Genomic DNA, 20,576 nt, shown 5'->3' with positions numbered 1-20,576 from the left:
ATCCTGGCTTCCTTATGATGGGTCCTTCATGTCTTCTGTTCAGGTTCTGGTTGTTGGTCATCTTCAGACATCATGGCTTCCTTTGGATGGGTCCTTCATGTCTTCTGTTCAGGTTCTGCTTGTTGGTCATCTTCAGACATCATGGCTTCCTTATGACGGCTCCTTCATGTCTTCTGTTCAGGTTCTGGTTGTTGGTCATCTTCAGACATCATGGCTTCCTTATGATGGCTCCTTCATGTCTTCTGTTCAGGCGCTGACAGATCACCTCAACACTTGCTATCTCTGCAGAGTGCCGATAGCTTTTCACCTCTCTGATCCGCCATTTCCAACAGGACAGAGTATTTCATTTGTGGGGGACTCCAAATCAGTTGCAGCTGTCAGGTCCCAGGGCAACATCAAGCCCCCCCCCACCACGTCCTTTTATGTGGCTCATGAAAACATGGAAATGTGCGTCAATAAAGAACGACTGCGGTCCCTTGCAGGGTTTCACTAGTTCCCGACATTGAATAGACGTCGTCAAAAAGCACGTTGTTTCAACGTTGTAGAATATTGGTTGGGAAATGACCAAAATTCAATGGTCGAATCAGCGTCACAACCCAACATTGATTAAACGTCGTTAAAAAGCATGTCGTTTCAACGTTATGTTTGAGTTGTTCAACGTCAGCACCTAATTCAACAAGTTCTCAACGTTGTTTCAATGTCTGGTGCCTGCTGGGTATGGCCCTTGGAGGCAACAAAGTTGGGCACTCCTGCTTTCAACTGATCATGTAAAAAGATATTCCAAGCATTTTTGCCCTGAAAAATAGCAAACTATCTTTTTCTCAGCTTGACGTATGATTTCAAAGCAAGTCATCCTTCTATTTATTAGTAAAAATGCAGAACCCATGGTGTAATACCATGAGGCGTTGACATGCATATACTGTGTATTCACTGTTACACGGGGCCCTCTGAGTGGGGGATGTGGCCCCTTAATGAAAACATGTTCGACACCTCAGAGTCAAAGTGCTCAAACGGACAATTGAGCATTCATTAGTTTCCTTAGTTGGTAGGAATAATGAGTGTCTGTTGTTTCCTGGTAATGAGCTTGAAAGGTTGACTTTAGCTAGAAAAGTCCGTCAGGCACAAAGACTGGCATGACAAGCCAGCGCTCGCTAGCCAATGAATACGGTCAGTGTTCTCCCTGGCTGAGGTCGGGGGAGGGGGGGTGATCACACGGCAACGCCAACAAGGCCGCTGGATGTCGGCATGAGTGACTCGGCAGAACAAGTCATGTCAGGGAAATGTTCCATTCAGGGTCACGGAATGTAGAGATAAAGTTAGGTAATAGTTGATGAGTCATCCCCATTGGATACGGTATTAGGTCCACTCCATCGCAAATTCAATCCAAACGAGTTGTTTTCAGAAAAAAAACAAGATTTTACAAAACGACTACACTGAATAAAAAAAAGTCTGATTTTACGGGAAAAAAATAAATTCTACTGTAAAAAGCAAAAAACAAAACTGGTACAGTTTTTCCATTTACAGTAATGCACTGTGAATGGAAAATCTGAAAATCAAACTACCTATTTGTAGAGTGGTTCATTGAAAATGTATTTTTAATCAATCAATCAATCAATCAATGTTTATTTATATAACCCTAAATCACAAGTGTCTCAAAGGGCTGCACAAGCCACAACGACATCCTCGGTACAAAGCCCACATAAGGGCAAGGAAAAACTCACCCCAGTGGGACGTCGATGTGATTGACTATGAGTAACCTTGGATAGGACCGTATATGTGGGGAGACCGAATGCAATGGATGTCGAGTGGGTCTGACATAATATTGTGAAAGTCCAGTCCATAATGGATCCAACACATTAGTGAGAGTCCAGTCCACAGCGGATCCAATACAATAGTGAGAGTCCAGTCCATAGTAGGACCAGCAGGAAACCATCCCGAGCGGAGACGGGTCATTAGAGACAACAATCTTAACGTCATTGGTCTTAGCGAAACCTGGCTCAAACCAGACGATTTTTTTGCGCTAAATGAGGCATCCACCCGTGGATGAGATCCGCCCAGAGTTCCTTAAGGCTCTGAATGCTGTGGGGCTGTCTTGGTTGACAAGACTCTGCAGCATCGCGTGGACATCGGGGGCGGTACCTCTGGATTGGTAGACCGGGGTGGTGGTTCCTCTCTTTAAGAAGGGGAACCGGAGGGTGTGTTCTAACTATCGTGGGATCACACTCCTCAGCCTTCCCGGTAAGGTCTATTCAGGTGTACTGGAAAGGAGGCTACGCCGGATAGTCGAACCTCGGATTCAGGAGGAACAGTGTGGTTTTCGTCCTGGTCGTGGAACTGTGGACCAGCTCTATACTCTCGGCAGGGTCCTTGAGGGTGCATGGGAGTTTGCCCAACCAGTCTACATGTGCTTTGTGGACTTGGAGAAGGCATTTGACCGTGTCCTTCGGGAAGTCCTGTGGGGAGTGCTCAGAGAGTATGGGGTTTCGGACTGTCTGATTGTGGCGGTCCGCTCCCTGTATGATCAGTGTCAGAGCTTGGTCCGCATTGCCGGCAGTAAGTCGGACACGTTTCCAGTGAGGGTTGGACTCCGCCAAGGCTGCCCTTTGTCACCGATTCTGTTCATAACTTTTATGGATAGAATTTCTAGGCGCAGTCAAGGCGTTGAGGGGATCCGGTTTGGTGGCTGCAGGATTAGGTCTCTGCTTTTTGCAGATGATGTGGTCCTGATGGCTTCATCTGGCCAGGATCTTCAGCTCTCACTGGATCGGTTCGCAGCTGAGTGTGAAGCGACTGGGATGAGAATCAGCACCTCCAAGTCCGAGTCCATGTTTCTCGCCCGGAAAAAGGTGGAGTGCCATCTCCGGGTTGGGGAGGAGATCTTGCCCAAGTGGAGGAGTTCAAGTACCTCGGAGTCTTGTTCACGAGTGAGGGAAGAGTGGATGGTGAGATTGACAGGCGGATCGGTGCGGCGTCTTCAGTAATGCGGACGCTGTATCGATCCGTTGTGGTGAAGAAGGAGCTGAGCCGGAAGGCAAAGCTCTCAATTTACCGGTCGATCTATGTTCCCATCCTCACCTATGGTCATGAGCTTTGGGTTATGACCGAAAGGACAAGATCACGGGTACAAGCGGCCGAAATGAGTTTCCTCCGCCGGGTGGCGGGGCTCTCCCTTAGAGATAGGGTGAGAAGCTCTGTCATCCGGGAGGAGCTCAAAGTAAAGCCGCTGCTCCTCCACATCGAGAGGAGCCAGATGAGGTGGTTCGGGCATCTGGTCAGGATGCCACCCGAGCGCCTCCCTAGGGAGGTGTTTAGGGCACGTCCGACCGGTAGGAGGCCACGGGGAAGACCCAGGACACGTTGGGAAGACTATGTCTCCCGGCTGTCCTGGGAACACCTCAGGATCCCCCGGGAGGAGCTGGACGAAGTGGCTGGGGAGAGGGAAGTCTGGGCTTCCCTGCTTAGGCTGCTGCCCCCGCGACCCGACCTCGGATAAGCGGAAGAAGATGGATGGATGGATGGATGGATGGATAAATGAGGCATCTCCTCCTAACAATACGAATGCACCTATTGCCCGTCCCCTTAAAAGGGGTGGGGGGGTCGCACTAATATACAATGAAAACTTTAACCTTACCCCTAACCTAAATAATAAATATAAATCGTTTGAGGTGCTTACTATGAGGTCTGTCACACCGCTGCCTCTCGACTTGCTGTTATCTACCGCCCCCCCAGGGCCCTATTCGGACTTTATCAATGAATTCTCACTAATCAAAAGTGTATTAACATGTTGCAAATCAGTGACATGAGAACAAGGAAACAAATATGGTGTTGTTGTTTGTTGTTTTTGGTGGCCAGTTTTGAACAAAAAAAAGAAGAAAAACACAGGAAGTAAGATAACCTACAGTACTAAGTACCAAATGGGGAAGGGGTAGAAACCAATAAACTAATGATTCTTCCTCCTCCTTTTCAAACATACAAAGGGTTTTTATCATCTCATGTAATGTAGTATTCACATGTTGTTTGAAATAAAGCATGCATTCAATATTACATCATGAACATAACAATACTCAGACGTGTTTAGTGGCTAATGGTAAAAAAGGAAACAAATTGGTTGTATTACAGCAGGCACCGTCAAGGAGACTGAAAAACAAAACACATTGAAGGTGGCAATGAATGAGGTACAGAGAATTCCTAACATGGCAGGGAGTACATCAACTATTCAGACAATAGATGCTAGAGCGTGGTACTAAGTTCCTCCAGAGTGTGCCAGTGAACAAGAAGCTAAGAAGTAGGCTGCAGCATGGTTCCAAGTACCAATAGCACAAGTAGGCCCCCAAAAAGTGTTGGACCCAGCATGGAATACTTCAAATACTCCAACAACAGATACTTTAGGTGTCAGCAGGTACATACTGCCTAGGAACTAGAAGACCTATTGATCCATCCGGCATGCTGATGATGCCTTCACAGAACACCTTGGACTGCCAACTGCAACATTGCGGCTCGAAGGCGGACTAAAGGGTGGATCCTCTGGCTCATTAGTTATAGATGGGCCTAACCCAGTACAAAACTCACATGCCTTCAGTGACACACTTGCAGTCAAACATCACATACAACTAACAAGAGCTCTACAAACACTACTGATAGTCCATCAAACTCCATATTCATTATCTTGCACCATCTCTCTCTCTTTTAGGAGACAAATAATCCAACATGTATACACTACATCATCCAACATATATACACTACATCATCCAACATGTATACACAACATAATCCAACATGTATACACTATATAATCCAACATGTATACACTATATAATCCAACATGTATACACTACATCATCCAACATGTATACACTACATAATCCAACATGTATACACTACATAATCCAACATGTATACACTACATAATCCAACATGTATACACTACATAATCCAACATGTATACACTACATCATCCAACATGTATACACTACATAATCCAACATGTATACACTACATAATCCAACATGTATACACTACATAATCCAACATGTATACACTACATCATCCAACATGTATACACTACATAATCCAACATGTATACACTACATAATCCAACATGTATACACTACATAATCCAACATGTATACACTACATAATCCAACATGTATACACTACATAATCCAACATGTATACACTACATAATCCAACATGTATACAGTACATAATACAACATGTATACAGTACATAATCCAACATGTATACACTACATAATCCAACATGTATACACTACATAATCCAACATGTATACACTACATAATCCAACATGTATACACTACATAATCCAACATGTATACACTACATCATCCAACATGTATACACTACATAATCCAACATGTATACACTACATAATCCAACATGTGTACACTACATAATCCAACATGTATACACTACATAATCCAACATGTATACACTACATCATCCAACATGTATACACTACATAATCCAACATGTATACACTACATAATCCAACATGTATACACTACATAATCCAACATGTATACACTACATCATCCAACATGTATACACTACATAATCCAACATGTATACACTACATAATCCAACATGTATACACTACATAATCCAACATGTATACACTACATCATCCAACATGTATACACTACATAATCCAACATGTATACAGTACATAATCCAACATGTATACATTACATAATCCAACATGTGTACACTACATAATCCAACATGTATACACTACATAATCCAACATATATACACTACATAATCCAACATGTATACACTACATAATCCAACATGTATACACTACATAATCCAACATGTATACAGTACATCATCCAACATGTATACACTACATAATCCAACATGTATACAGTACATAATCCAACATGTATACACTACATAATCCAACATGCACGCTTCAAAAAGTAGCAGCAATCTTGTTTTTATTTTGCCCATCATTTGCATTCCTTACGTGAGACAAAAACTTTTTTTTTTTATAAATTCTAGCTCGTAAATAAACGCTAGCAAGAAACAGCTAACAATTGAGTCAATGGAATTCGCTAAACAAGAACTACAAACATAATAAAACAACCACTTACTGTACAATGTCGGCTCTCACTGGGATGCCGACAGATGGGATGTTTATATCTTCCCGTTGAGATGAAGAATGAATCATAATAAAGGGTTAACAATAAATGTGACTCATTTAAATGTCAAAGTAGACCAACTTGTGGGTTTATGTCCACAACCTTCTACTATCCAGGTGAGAGGCATGATTTAGAATTCACTTTCACCAACTCAGAAGCCATGCAGCAGCTCAATATGTCAATACAGCAGCATATATATCCAAGTCATACCAAAGACTATAAAAATGGGAGCCATTACCTCCCTGCTTGGCACTCAGCATCAAGGGTTGGAATTGGGGGTTAAATCACCAAAATGATTCCCGGGCGCGGCCACCGCTGCTGCCCACTGCTCCCCTCACCTCCCAGGGGGTGATCAAGGGTGATGGGTCAAATGCAGAGAATAATCTCGCCACACCTAGTGTGTGTGTGACAATCATTGGTACTTTAACTTTAACTTTAACTTTATAAGCTAGTTAGCTCTCTTTGTAGTTGGTCTGCGTTAGCGCGTATAATAACAATATGGCTAATACTTGGTTAATATTCATGTCAGGACGTGTAGATGGTTTGTAGAGTACTCCAATTAGCTGCGTTGTTAGCCACGTGGTATTTAATGACTTACAATGTATAAAAAACATGTTATGGTCTTACAAAGCGATTGTGAATTATAGGAACAATTTAAAAAAAATAATAAAATCCACCCCAATGGGACAATTGTCATGGATGACCATTTATAACAGACCTGGGCAAATGAAGGCTCGGGGGCCACATCTGGCCCGCCGGACATTAAGTTTTTGGAAATAAGTTGAAGTAAATAATGTTTTTAGATCTTTAAGACGGAAAGTGTAGCTGCCATTGTGATGTGCACTCATCTTTTATAATGACCGGAAGTCTTCAACTATACTAACTATTCCAATGCTTGTAATCTGCACTTTTGCATGACATACTATGGTCATCTAATTAGTTACTATGGTCATCTAATTAGTTACTATGGTAATGTAAGTTACAGCGGCTCAGATGAGGCACCAAGCAGTGTGGGTGGGGAGTGTTTCCACAGAGTGTTTCCAGAGCCTGAAATGTGGGTGTCAAGGACAGACGCAGAAGTAGATTTTTACAACAAAGTTCTAAAGCTTAGTGATGTATCAGATAAATCAGATTGAAGGTGTTTTTTTTTTTTACCCTCCGTGTTCAAATTTCACTGTGTTTGTTGCATTTTTGTATGATTGTAAAATATGTGGATGGAGAAGGAGTGTGATGTTCATAAGTTGTCAATATTCAGTGTTTTATCCTTCATAGTTAATATTGTAACATTCTTTATTTTCATGTACATTCTGGGTGTCTCATTCAGTAAAAAAAAAAAAAAATTCCATAAAATGCAATTTTTTAAGGCGGTCTGTCATAACGTTTTTAGCATTCAATCAGACATTATTGTGAGGTTTTGTATTAGTGTTCCTAAAATGAGATATACCGGCCCCCAGACACATTGTTTTCTCTAAATTTGGCCCCCTGAGTCAAAATAATTTCCCAGGCCTGATTTATAATGTCGCTCGTAGACATAATAGGTGTAACGTGAACAATCCATCGAGATCAGAGCTGGGCAAATTAAGGCCTGGGGGCCACATGCGGCCCGTTGAGCTTTTCAATCTGGCCCGCCGGACATTCCCAAATAATAGTTTTAGATGTTTAAGATGTAAAGTGTAGCTGCCTTTATGATGTGCACTCATCTTTTATAATCACCTTCAACTATACTAAGTCATACCTGCCAACATTTGAAATCAGAAAAACCTAGTAGCCAGGGTCTAAGGGCCGCAGGCCCCGGTAGGGCCAGGACAAAGTCCTGGTGGGGGGTTCCTTCGCCCCCCGACGCAAAATGATTATTAGCATTCAGACAGGTTAAAATGTTGCTAAAACCATCACTTTTCTATCAGTCACAGTGACTTTTCAAAACAAAAATATTACAGCAAAAATCATATGGGTTGATTGACATGTTTATTCTGTAAGCTAACTTCAATAGTTTGAAATGATTTTGACAGTTAATGCCAGTTATCCTGTCAACCTTTCACAAGACTTCAATTTGTTCATTGAAAGTATAAACACTTTTTACAGTAAACAAATGGTAAAACAGTACTAAACAATTCCATAAAAAAAAAAATTGGTGTCATTATTAACTTTCTGTCCAAGCTTGTATAATCTACTGCCTTGTTCAATTGTAAAAAATATTCTGTGCCTAAAATTCACATTTCTATCACAATTATCATACTGTAAACATGGTAAGCTAACTTCATTCAAATTAATAGTCCTGTCAATAGCATGGAATTACAATTCAAATGTAGTTTTTTTGTAAGCCTTTCAAAAGAATTCAAAATATGAAAAATTACTGCAAATTAATTGAAGCCATCAGACACTTGAAAAGTGGCACATCACATCTCTAATGTCATCATTTGAACTTTTCAACAGAAATAGCACTGCAAAAATATTAAGGACATACTTCTGTATTTTGGTAGTTATGCTGTCAACATTTAACAAGATTTCTTCAACTTGGACTTGAAAGCATAAATAGTATAAACACTTTTAACAGTATAACAGTACTAAACAATTCCAATAGATAACATTGGTGTCATTACCTTTTTGTTTGCTCAATTATTGCCTCCGTAAATAAAACTTCGGCATTTATCACATCCAAAGAATCTGTTTGGGCAACGAAAAACGTTGAAAGTTTTCCACTTGTATCGCTAGCAACGGCATTAGACTTGTGTTTTTTTGTCCCAACGTGGTCTTTTACATCGCTAATTCCTCCGTGTCTGATCGAAAAATCTTGTCTGCACAAGGTGCAATTCGCGTAGTTTTCACCCTTTTTGGAACGGATAATTATTCCCGGATAGGCTTTTGAATATTCTTCACGGAATGACTGCAGTTTTCTTTTCGGTTTAAGACTCGTTTGCGATTTTTCTCCGGCTGATTCCATGATCGTTCGCTCGTTTGGAAACAATGGCAACGGGTACCTCGTGCTTGGCATTCGGAATGGCTCGATAGGAAGTTACGGGAAGCAGTGTCGATTGTCATTGTTGTTACACAATTTCGTGAATAAAACTTTTTTTTAAATATTTTTTTTTAATTAATGAAAAAACATATTTTTTATCACTGCAACCGTAACCCGGAATAGGTTGATGAAAACCGTACTAATTACAAGAAAACCGGAGTAGTTGGCAGGTATGCTAAGTCTTTACATGCTTAGAATCTGCATCATATACTAGTTACTATGCTCATCTAATTAGTTACTACGCTCATCTAATTAGTTACTATGGTCATCTAATTAGTTACAACGCTCATCTAATTAGTTACTATGCTCTACTAATTAGTTACTACGCTCATCTAATTAGTTACTATGCTCATCTAATTAGTTACTACGGTCATCTAATTAGTTACTATGGTCATCTGATTAGTTGCTATGGTCATCTGATTAGTTACTATGGTCATCTAATTAGTTACTATGGTCATCTGATTAGTTACTTTGGCCACTATGAGGTATCTCATATTGTAGGTGTTTTTGTTTTTTTACCCTTGGCGTTCATATTTCACTGTTTGTTGCATTTTGGTTGTGTTTCGGTTGATTGTAAAATATGTTGTCAATATTCAGTGTTTTATCCTTCATAGTTAATATTGTAAATCCCACATTCTTTATTTTCATGTACATTCTGGGTGTCTCATTCAGTAAAAAAATGTCAAATCCCATTCCGTTTTTTAAGGCGGTCTGTCTTAACGTTTTTAGCTTTCAATCATTATTGTGAGGTTTTGTATTAATGTTCCTAAAAATAGATATACCGGCCCCCAGACACAATTTTTTATCTAAATCTGGCCCCCCCAGTCAAATAATTGCCCAGGTCTGATCTATAAAAAGTGCATCTCCTCCTTCCAACGACACCTCCCTGCTGGGACAGGGGACGACAGCGCCACCACAGGCCGCACGGTGAACCACACCCCAAACGCCCCTGGCGTGCAAGACATTTTGTAGGTGGGATTGTGGACACTCACCAGTCAGCCGGCTCTCCCAGACGTTCCTGTTGAGCGAGTCTAAGGTTCTGGAGGAGCTGAAGGACCTCTGCAGCAGGAGGAGCCTCATGGAGCGAGACATGCTGACAAATCTCTCAAATATATCTCAAGCCTGCATCACTCACACACATCTCTCATCTGGCCTGCTGGGGGTTGTAAATATAAATATGGGCTACCTGCAATCTTCTCCTGCAGCTTCCTGCCTCCTGACTGAGCTCCCTGCCAGTCTGGAGCGTACACTCCCATATGCTGCAGTCAGCTTCAATGCGGGAACTGCTGGGACACATCCAGCCTGCCGCAATACTCTCATATTCTATTCTCTCTAGTCAAGTGTGTGTGTGTAAGTGTGTGTGTAAGTGCTTTCTGACTCAAGCTTCAGTGGTCACGATGCATATCTGAGTGCTAAAGAGTCACGACGAGCATCACCCATGGCTTTTTAAAACAGCTCTTACCCTACAAAAGTGTTTCTTGACCACAAATATCTGGTCCTCCCTTGTAATGCACTTTTCCACCACTTGTGGCAGTAATGACAACATCAAACGGAAGAAGAAGTCTGGAGCTGAAGTCATAGAGTAGTTTCTTGAAACAAGACTAAGTGTCATAACAGGGGGGGGGGGGGTCGCAGCTTGCTGCGAGGTTTGTTCCCCCAGGATGCAAACGGACTATTCCGGACAGGACTTGAAGGTAGGAACATATTTATTCATTAATTAATCCTACACATCACAAAAAAACAGGAACTAAAACAAAAGGAAAGCGTGCCGTTTGCACGAGACGCTAAAGAACAAAAAACTTAACGTAGGAAATATAGGCGCTAACACTTAGCATGAACTATGAACATAGAACAAACAAGACTTACTGTGGCATGAAACAACTAACATAACTATGGCATAGCACAACATGAAACTGTGGCATGAAACAACTAACACAACTATGGCATAGCACAACATGAAACTGTGGCATGAAACAACTAACATAACTATGGCATAGCACAACATGAAACTGTGGCATGAAACAACTAACACAACTATGGCATAGCACAACGTGAAACTGTGGCATGAAACAACTAACATAACTATGGCATAGCACAACATGAAACTGTGGCATGAAACAACTAACATAACTATGGCATAGCACAACATGAAACTGTGGCATGAAACAACTAACATAACTATGGCATAGCACAACATGAAACTGTGGCATGAAACAACTAACATAACTATGGCATAGCACAACATGAAACTGTGGCATGAAACAACTAACACAACTATGGCATAGCACAACATGAAACTGTGGCATGAAACAACTAACACAACTATGGCATAGCACAACGTGAAACTGTGGCATGAAACAACTAACACAACTATGGCATAGCACAACGTGAAACTGTGGCATGAAACAACTAACATAACTATGGCATAGCACAACGTGAAACTGTGGCATGAAACAACTAACATAACTATGGCATAGCACAACGTGAAACTGTGGCATGAAACAACTAACATAACTATGGCATAGCACAACATGAAACTGTGGCATGAAACAACTAACAACTATGGCATAGCACAACGTGAAACTGTGGCATGAAACAACTAACATAACTATGGCATAGCACAACATGAAACTGTGGCATGAAACAACTAACATAACTATGGCATAGCACAACATGAAACTGTGGCATGAAACAACTAACACAACTATGGCATAGCACAACATGAAACTGTGGCATGAAACAACTAACATAACTATGGCATAGCACAACATGAAACTGTGGCATGAAGCAACTAACATAACTATGGCATAGCACAACATGAAACTGTGGCATGAAACAACTAACATAACTATGGCATAGCACAACGTGAAACTGTGGCATGAAACAACTAACATAACTATGGCATAGCACAACATTAAACTGTGGCATGAAACAACTAACATAACTATGGCATAGCACAACATGAAACTGTGGCATGAAACAACTAACATAACTATGGCATAGCACAACATGAAACTGTGGCATGAAACCAATAATGACGCCAGGACGACTGACTGCCAAAGGTTGGCTTAAATCATGTCTCCTGATTGGAAACAGGTGCGTGTCCCAAACACCAGAGGCAGGTGAAAATCACAAGTCGCCATGGTAACTAAAACAAACAAGGGTGCACACAAAAACAGGAACTAGTGGAGTTAAACTAACAGAACATAACGAAAACATGATCCGGACCACGGATCATGACACTAAGTAACTCTTGGGGATGATACATGGACGTACGGCTAGTTAAATGACACCTGTGTCATGGCCTGAGGGGGTCTGTATCGCTTTCACTGGCACTTAGCCACTTTGAGGAGGGTGGCAGGAACCCTGCCAACACAAAAAACTACAAATGTGCTGACTTGCTTTTCCCATTTGTTAAAAAAAAGACAAGTCGATGCAAGCATACGTGCCGCCAGAAAAAAAAAAAGAAAAAAAGAAGAGTGCAATTATTACTGTCATGGCTAAAGCGACCAAAGAAACGAAAAGTTTTGTCTGAGTAGACAAAAAAAAGGAAAACGGAGCTGAGGACAGTCAGGATCAACATTGGCCTGGCTTTCAAAGATGAGGAATTTCAGACCGATGCTGCCTTGGTTCTGTTCCTGCGAAACTAGTAAGTGACTTCCGAGGCGCAAATTAAAATGCTAATGCTAATGTTAGCTACTGGAAATTTGCATGGTAGCAATAAATAGCCACTAGCTTGATAATTTCTCTCATAATTCATTCGGAAAAAAATCTTTCTTTGCTTAAGACCTGCATCCACCCCAATTGCTGGTAGCGTCATGTTTGTAGCACAACCCAAGGTCATTTCTGGATAGTGTCTGCTATTTAACATCAGCATAGTCATGAGAGACTTAATATGTGTGCCAATATTACATGATGCTATATGCGCTAGTTAAAAAGATAGTTAAAAAGCTCCTCGGTGGCAAGGCCCCAGGGGTAGATGAGGTCCGCCCGGAGTTCCTTAAGGCTCTGGATGCTGTGGGGCTGTCTTGGTTGACAAGACTCTGCAGCGTCGCGTGGACATCGGGGGCGGTACCTCTGGATTGGCAGACCGGGGTGGTGGTTCCTCTCTTTAAGAAGGGGAACCGGAGGGTGTGTTCTAACTATCATGGGATCACACTCCTCAGCCTTCCCGGTAAGGTCTATTCAGGTGTACTGGAGAGGAGGCTACGCCGGATAGTCGAACCTCGGATTCAGGAGGAACAGTGTGGTTTTCGTCCTGGTCGTGGAACTGTGGACCAGCTCTATACTCTCGGCAGGGTCCTTGAGGGTGCATGGGAGTTTGCCCAACCAGTCTACATGTGTTTTGTGGACTTGGAGAAGGCATTCGACCGTGTCCCTCGGGAAGTCCTGTGGGGAGTGCTCAGGGAGTATGGGGTATCGGACTGTCTGATTGTGGCAGTCCGCTCCTTGTATGCTCAGTGCCAGAGCTTGGTCCGCATTGCCGGCAGTAAGTCGGACACGTTTCCAGTGAGGGTTGGACTCCGCCAAGGCTGCCCTTTGTCACCCATTCTGTTCATAACTTTTATGGACAGAATTTCTAGGCACAGTCAAGGCGTTGAGGGGATCTGGTTTGGTGGCTGCAGGATTAGGTCTCTGCTTTTTGCGGATGATGTGGTCCTGATGGCTTCATCTGGCCAGGATCTTCAGCTCTCACTGGATCGGTTCGCAGCCGAGTGTGAAGCGACTGGGATGAGAATCAGCACCTCCAAGTCAGAGTCCATGGTTCTCGCCCGGAATAGGGTGGAGTGCCATCTCCGGGTTTGGGAAGGAGATCTTGCCCCATGTGGAGGAGTTCAAGTACCTCGGAGTCTTGTTCACGAGTGGGGGAAGAGTGGATGGTGAGATCGACAGGCGGATCGGTGCGGCGTCTTCAGTAATGCGGACGCTGTATCGATCCGTTGTGGTGAAGAAGGAGCTGAGCCGGAAGGCAAAGCTCTCAATTTACCGGTCGATCTACGTTCCCATCCTCACCTATGGTCATGAGCTTTGAGTTATGACCGAAAGGACAAGATCACGGGTACAAGCGGCCGAAATGAGTTTCCTCCGCCGGGTGGCGGGGCTCTCCCTTAGAGATAGGGTGAGAAGCTCTGTCATCCGGGGGGAGCTCAAAGTAAAGCCACTGCTCCTCCACATGGAGAGGAGCCAGATGAGGTGGTTCGGGCATCTGGTCAGGATGCCACCCGAACGCCTCCCTAGGGAGGTGTTTAGGGCACGTCCGACCGGTAGGAGGCCGCGGGGAAGACCCAGGACACGCTGGGAAGACTATGTCTCCCGGCTGGCCTGGGAACGCCTCGGGGTGCCACAGGAAGAGCTGGACGAAGTGGCTGGGGAGAGGGAAGTCTGGGCTTCCCTGCTTAGGCTGCTGCCCCCGCGACCCGACCTCGGATAAGCGGAAGAAGATGGATGGATGGATGGGCTATATGCGCTGGTCATTTGGGCAACTCTCGAATTTTACACAAAAGCCGACTACAGCCTGCAAGCATCGACTCTGAAGCCACCGCAAAAAGATTCCGCAACGACCTGCGTTAACATTTTGGTCGGATTTCCCAGACAAAATGAAATGTCAAAATCAGCGAGTCAAATAGTGTTTCTTTTGTGTTGTCATCACAGCATGTGATGCACCACAGCAGCCTGGTGATGCCTTGTTTACCCTGCTGGTCCATCAGGGACAATGTCTGCAGTCTTCAAATCCTGCAGGAACGCTCGCATTGCCTCCGACTATCACCAAACCCAGGAGCCATGACATGTAAACTGTAAATTCAATTACTTTTCGGCGTAAATTAAAACAAAATAAAACAGGACGTTCAATTATATCCGCCTTAGAATGTCAACACAATATCTCGAAACCCCAAATGACAGGTATTCCATAGAGTAGTGACAGCTATTCTATCATAAAAGGCAGAGACCTAAAAATATTCTGAAGTATTCAAACTCAAAATCACTTCACTTGCTCCAGAAATATTCCAAAAGCCTTCAAAAGGTGGTGTTCTGAAGTGATGTTGTGTGAGGTCAACAGGAAGTCAGCAGTCTGAGGAGCACATGACGCTCGCTGTATGTTCTTTGTGTGCTGGTGCAAGAGCAGCCTGACACGGCCGTTTTGTCAACAGGAGTTTGAAAACTTCACCTTGGGAGAGCAGAGGACTCTTAAATGGGCAAAGTAGAGAGTGCAATCCATTTAGCGCTTCATTCATACTGGGGAAAGGAAATGCAAGAAATACTTGACTTTCAGTGAATTCTAGCTATAAATATATCTATTTTATGATATATATACACACACATAACACTCATCTACTCATTGTTGAGTTAAGGGTTGAATTGTCCATCCTTGTTCTATTCTCTGTCACTATTTTTCTAACCATGCTGAACACCCTTTCGCAGGTACCCAGAAAGGTTTCGAGTACGTTTGACTCCGTTTCACCAATCAAATACAGTCACTGGTGACGTTTGACTCCGTTTCACCAATCAAATACACTCACTGGTGACGTTTGACTCCGTTTCACCAATCAAATACAGTCACTGGTGACGTTTGACTCCGTTTCACCAATCAAATACAGTCACTGGTGACGTTTGACTCCGTTTCACCAATCAAATACACTCACTGGTGACGTTTGACTCCGTTTCACCAATCAAATACAGTCACTGGTGACGTTTGACTCCGTTTCACCAATCAAATACAGTCACTGGTGACGTTTGACTCCGTTTCACCAATCAAATACAGTCACTGGTGACGTTTGACTCCGTTTCACCAATCAAATACACTCACTGGTGACGTTTGTCTCCGTTTCACCAATCAAATACAGTCACTGGTGACGTTTGACTCCGTTTCACCAATCAAATACAGTCACTGGTGACGTTTGACTCCGTTTCACCAATCAAATACACTCACTGGTGACGTTTGACTCCGTTTCACGAATCAAATACAGTCACTGGTGATGTTTGACTCCGTTTCACCAATCAAATACAGTCACTGGTGACGTTTGACTCCGTTTCACCAATCAAATACAGTCACTGGTGACGTTTGACTCCGTTTCACCAATCAAATGCAGTCACTGGTGACGTTTGACTCCGTTTCACCAATCAAATGCAGTCACTGGTGACGTTTGACTCCGTTTCACCAATCAAATGCAGCCACTGGTGACGTTTGTCTCCGTTTCACCAATCAAATACAGTCACTGGTGACGTTTGACTCCGTTTCACCAATCAAATACAGTCACTGGTGACATTTGACTCCGTTTCACCAATCAAATACACTCACTGGTGACGTTTGACTCCGTTTCACGAATCAAATACAGTCACTGGTGACGTTTGACTCCGTTTCACCAATCAAATACAGTCACTGGTGACGTTTGACTCCGTTTCACCAATCAAATACAGTCACTGGTGACGTTTGACTCCATTTCACCAATCAAATACAGTCACTGGTGACGTTTGACTCCGTTTCACGAATCAAATACAGTCACTGGTGACGTTTGACTCCGTTTCACCAATCAAATACAGTCACTGGTGACGTTTGACTCCGTTTCACCAATCAAATACAGTCACTGGTGACGTTTGACTCCGTTTCACGAATCAAATACAGTCACTGGTGACGTTTGACTCCGTTTCACCAATCAAATACAGTCACTGGTGACGTTTGACTCCGTTTCACCAATCAAATACAGTCACTGGTGACGTTTGACTCCATTTCACCAATCAAATACAGTCACTGGTGACGTTTGACTCCATTTCACCAATCAAATACAGTCACTGGTGACGTTTGACTCCGTTTCACCAATCAAATGCAGTCACTGGTGACGTTTGACTCCGTTTCACCAATCAAATACAGTCACTGGTGACGTTTGACTCCGTTTCACCAATCAAATGCAGCCACTGGTGACGTTTGTCTCCGTTTCACCAATCAAATACAGTCACTGGTGACGTTTGACTCCGTTTCACCAATCAAATACACTCACTGGTGACGTTTGACTCCGTTTCACGAATCAAATACAGTCACTGGTGACGTTTGACTCCGTTTCACCAATCAAATACACTCACTGGTGACGTTTGACTCCGTTTCACCAATCAAATACAGTCACTGGTGACATTTGACTCCGTTTCACCAATCAAATACAGTCACTGGTGACGTTTGACTCCGTTTCACCAATCAAATACAGTCACTGGTGACGTTTGACTCCGTTTCACGAATCAAATACAGTCACTGGTGACGTTTGACTCCGTTTCACCAATCAAATACAGTCACTGGTGACGTTTGACTCCGTTTCACCAATCAAATGCAGTCACTGGTGACGTTTGACTCCGTTTCACCAATCACATGCAGTCACTGGTGACGTTTGACTCCGTTTCACCAATCAAATGCAGTCACTGGTGACATTTGACTCCGTTTCACCAATCAAATACAGTCACTGGTGACGTTTGACTCCGTTTCACCAATCAAATACACTCACTGGTGACGTGTGACTCCGTTTCACCAATCAAATACAGTCACTGGTGACGTTTGACTCCGTTTCACCAATCAAATACAGTCACTGGTGACGTTTGACTCCGTTTCACCAATCAAATACAGTCACTGGTGACGTTTGACTCCGTTTCACCAATCAAATACAGTCACTGGTGACGTTTGACTCCATTTCACCAATCAAATACAGTCACTGGTGACGTTTGACTCCGTTTCACCAATCAAATACAGTCACTGGTGACGTTTGACTCCGTTTCACCAATCAAATACAGTCACTGGTGACGTTTGACTCCGTTTCACCAATCAAATACAGTCACTGGTGACGTTTGACTCCGTTTCACGAATCAAATACAGTCACTGGTGACGTTTGACTCCGTTTCACCAATCAAATACAGTCACTGGTGACGTTTGACTCCGTTTCACCAATCAAATACAGTCACTGGTGACGTTTGACTCCATTTCACCAATCAAATACAGTCACTGGTGACGTTTGACTCCATTTCACCAATCAAATACAGTCACTGGTGACGTTTGACTCCGTTTCACCAATCAAATGCAGTCACTGGTGACGTTTGACTCCGTTTCACCAATCAAATACAGTCACTGGTGACGTTTGACTCCGTTTCACCAATCAAATGCAGCCACTGGTGACGTTTGTCTCCGTTTCACCAATCAAATACAGTCACTGGTGACGTTTGACTCCGTTTCACCAATCAAATACACTCACTGGTGACGTTTGACTCCGTTTCACGAATCAAATACAGTCACTGGTGACGTTTGACTCCGTTTCACCAATCAAATACACTCACTGGTGACGTTTGACTCCGTTTCACCAATCAAATACAGTCACTGGTGACATTTGACTCCGTTTCACCAATCAAATACAGTCACTGGTGACGTTTGACTCCGTTTCACCAATCAAATACAGTCACTGGTGACGTTTGACTCCGTTTCACGAATCAAATACAGTCACTGGTGACGTTTGACTCCGTTTCACCAATCAAATACAGTCACTGGTGACGTTTGACTCCGTTTCACCAATCAAATGCAGTCACTGGTGACGTTTGACTCCGTTTCACCAATCACATGCAGTCACTGGTGACGTTTGACTCCGTTTCACCAATCAAATGCAGTCACTGGTGACATTTGACTCCGTTTCACCAATCAAATACAGTCACTGGTGACGTTTGACTCCGTTTCACCAATCAAATACACTCACTGGTGACGTGTGACTCCGTTTCACCAATCAAATACAGTCACTGGTGACGTTTGACTCCGTTTCACCAATCAAATACAGTCACTGGTGACGTTTGACTCCGTTTCACCAATCAAATACAGTCACTGGTGACGTTTGACTCCGTTTCACCAATCAAATACAGTCACTAGTGACGTTTGACTCCGTTTCACCAATCAAATACACTCACTGGTGACGTTTGACTCCGTTTCACCAATCAAATACAGTCACTAGTGACGTTTGACTCCGTTTCACCAATCAAATACAGTCACTGGTGACGTTTGACTCCGTTTCACCAATCAAATACAGTCATTGGTGACATTTGACTCCGTTTCACCAATCAAATACAGTCACTGGTGACGTTTGACTCCGTTTCACCAATCAAATACACTCACTGGTGACGTTTGACTCCGTTTCACCAATCAAATACAGTCACTGGTGACATTTGACTCCGTTTCACCAATCAAATACAGTCACTGGTGACGTTTGACTCCGTTTCACCAATCAAATACAGTCACTGGTGACGTTTGACTCCGTTTCACGAATCAAATACAGTCACTGGTGACGTTTGACTCCGTTTCACCAATCAAATACAGTCACTGGTGACGTTTGACTCCGTTTCACCAATCAAATGCAGTCACTGGTGACGTTTGACTCCGTTTCACCAATCACATGCAGTCACTGGTGACGTTTGACTCCGTTTCACCAATCAAATGCAGTCACTGGTGACATTTGACTCCGTTTCACCAATCAAATACAGTCACTGGTGACGTTTGACTCCGTTTCACCAATCAAATACACTCACTGGTGACGTGTGACTCCGTTTCACCAATCAAATACAGTCACTGGTGACGTTTGACTCCGTTTCACCAATCAAATACAGTCACTGGTGACGTTTGACTCCGTTTCACCAATCAAATACAGTCACTGGTGACGTTTGACTCCGTTTCACCAATCAAATACAGTCACTGGTGACGTTTGACTCCATTTCACCAATCAAATACAGTCACTGGTGACGTTTGACTCCGTTTCACGAATCAAATACAGTCACTGGTGACGTTTGACTCCGTTTCACCAATCAAATACAGTCACTGGTGACGTTTGACTCCGTTTCACCAATCAAATACAGTCACTGGTGACGTTTGACTCCGTTTCACGAATCAAATACAGTCACTGGTGACGTTTGACTCCGTTTCACCAATCAAATACAGTCACTGGTGACGTTTGACTCCGTTTCACCAATCAAATACAGTCACTGGTGACGTTTGACTCCATTTCACCAATCAAATACAGTCACTGGTGACGTTTGACTCCATTTCACCAATCAAATACAGTCACTGGTGACGTTTGACTCCGTTTCACCAATCAAATGCAGTCACTGGTGACGTTTGACTCCGTTTCACCAATCAAATACAGTCACTGGTGACGTTTGACTCCGTTTCACCAATCAAATGCAGCCACTGGTGACGTTTGTCTCCGTTTCACCAATCAAATACAGTCACTGGTGACGTTTGACTCCGTTTCACCAATCAAATACACTCACTGGTGACGTTTGACTCCGTTTCACGAATCAAATACAGTCACTGGTGACGTTTGACTCCGTTTCACCAATCAAATACACTCACTGGTGACGTTTGACTCCGTTTCACCAATCAAATACAGTCA

The 20,576-nt window shown here is 43.2% G+C and overlaps 1 protein-coding gene across 3 annotated transcripts in view; it reads right to left on the bottom strand.

Annotated features, from left to right (window-relative positions):
• dlc1 (DLC1 Rho GTPase activating protein) overlaps window positions 1–20,576 on the bottom strand; it is a 222,371-nt gene that overhangs the window by 133,790 nt on the left and 68,005 nt on the right. The window contains exon 1 of one of the 3 annotated variants that reach the window (XM_061984400.1): window positions 10,173–10,345. The exons of the other annotated variants lie outside the window; for them this stretch is intronic. Coding sequence (XP_061840384.1) covers window positions 10,173–10,272 — 100 coding nt within the window. The 5' untranslated portion in view covers window positions 10,273–10,345. Of the gene's footprint in view, window positions 1–10,172; window positions 10,346–20,576 lie in introns of those variants that run through there. 3 annotated transcript variants of the gene reach the window in all.

Source organism: Nerophis lumbriciformis, linkage group LG25, assembly GCF_033978685.3.
Source record: "Nerophis lumbriciformis linkage group LG25, RoL_Nlum_v2.1, whole genome shotgun sequence".
Taxonomy (NCBI): domain Eukaryota; kingdom Metazoa; phylum Chordata; class Actinopteri; order Syngnathiformes; family Syngnathidae; genus Nerophis; species Nerophis lumbriciformis.
The sequence above is the reverse complement of the archived record's forward strand: the minus strand, read 5'-3'. Positions and strand labels throughout refer to the sequence as shown.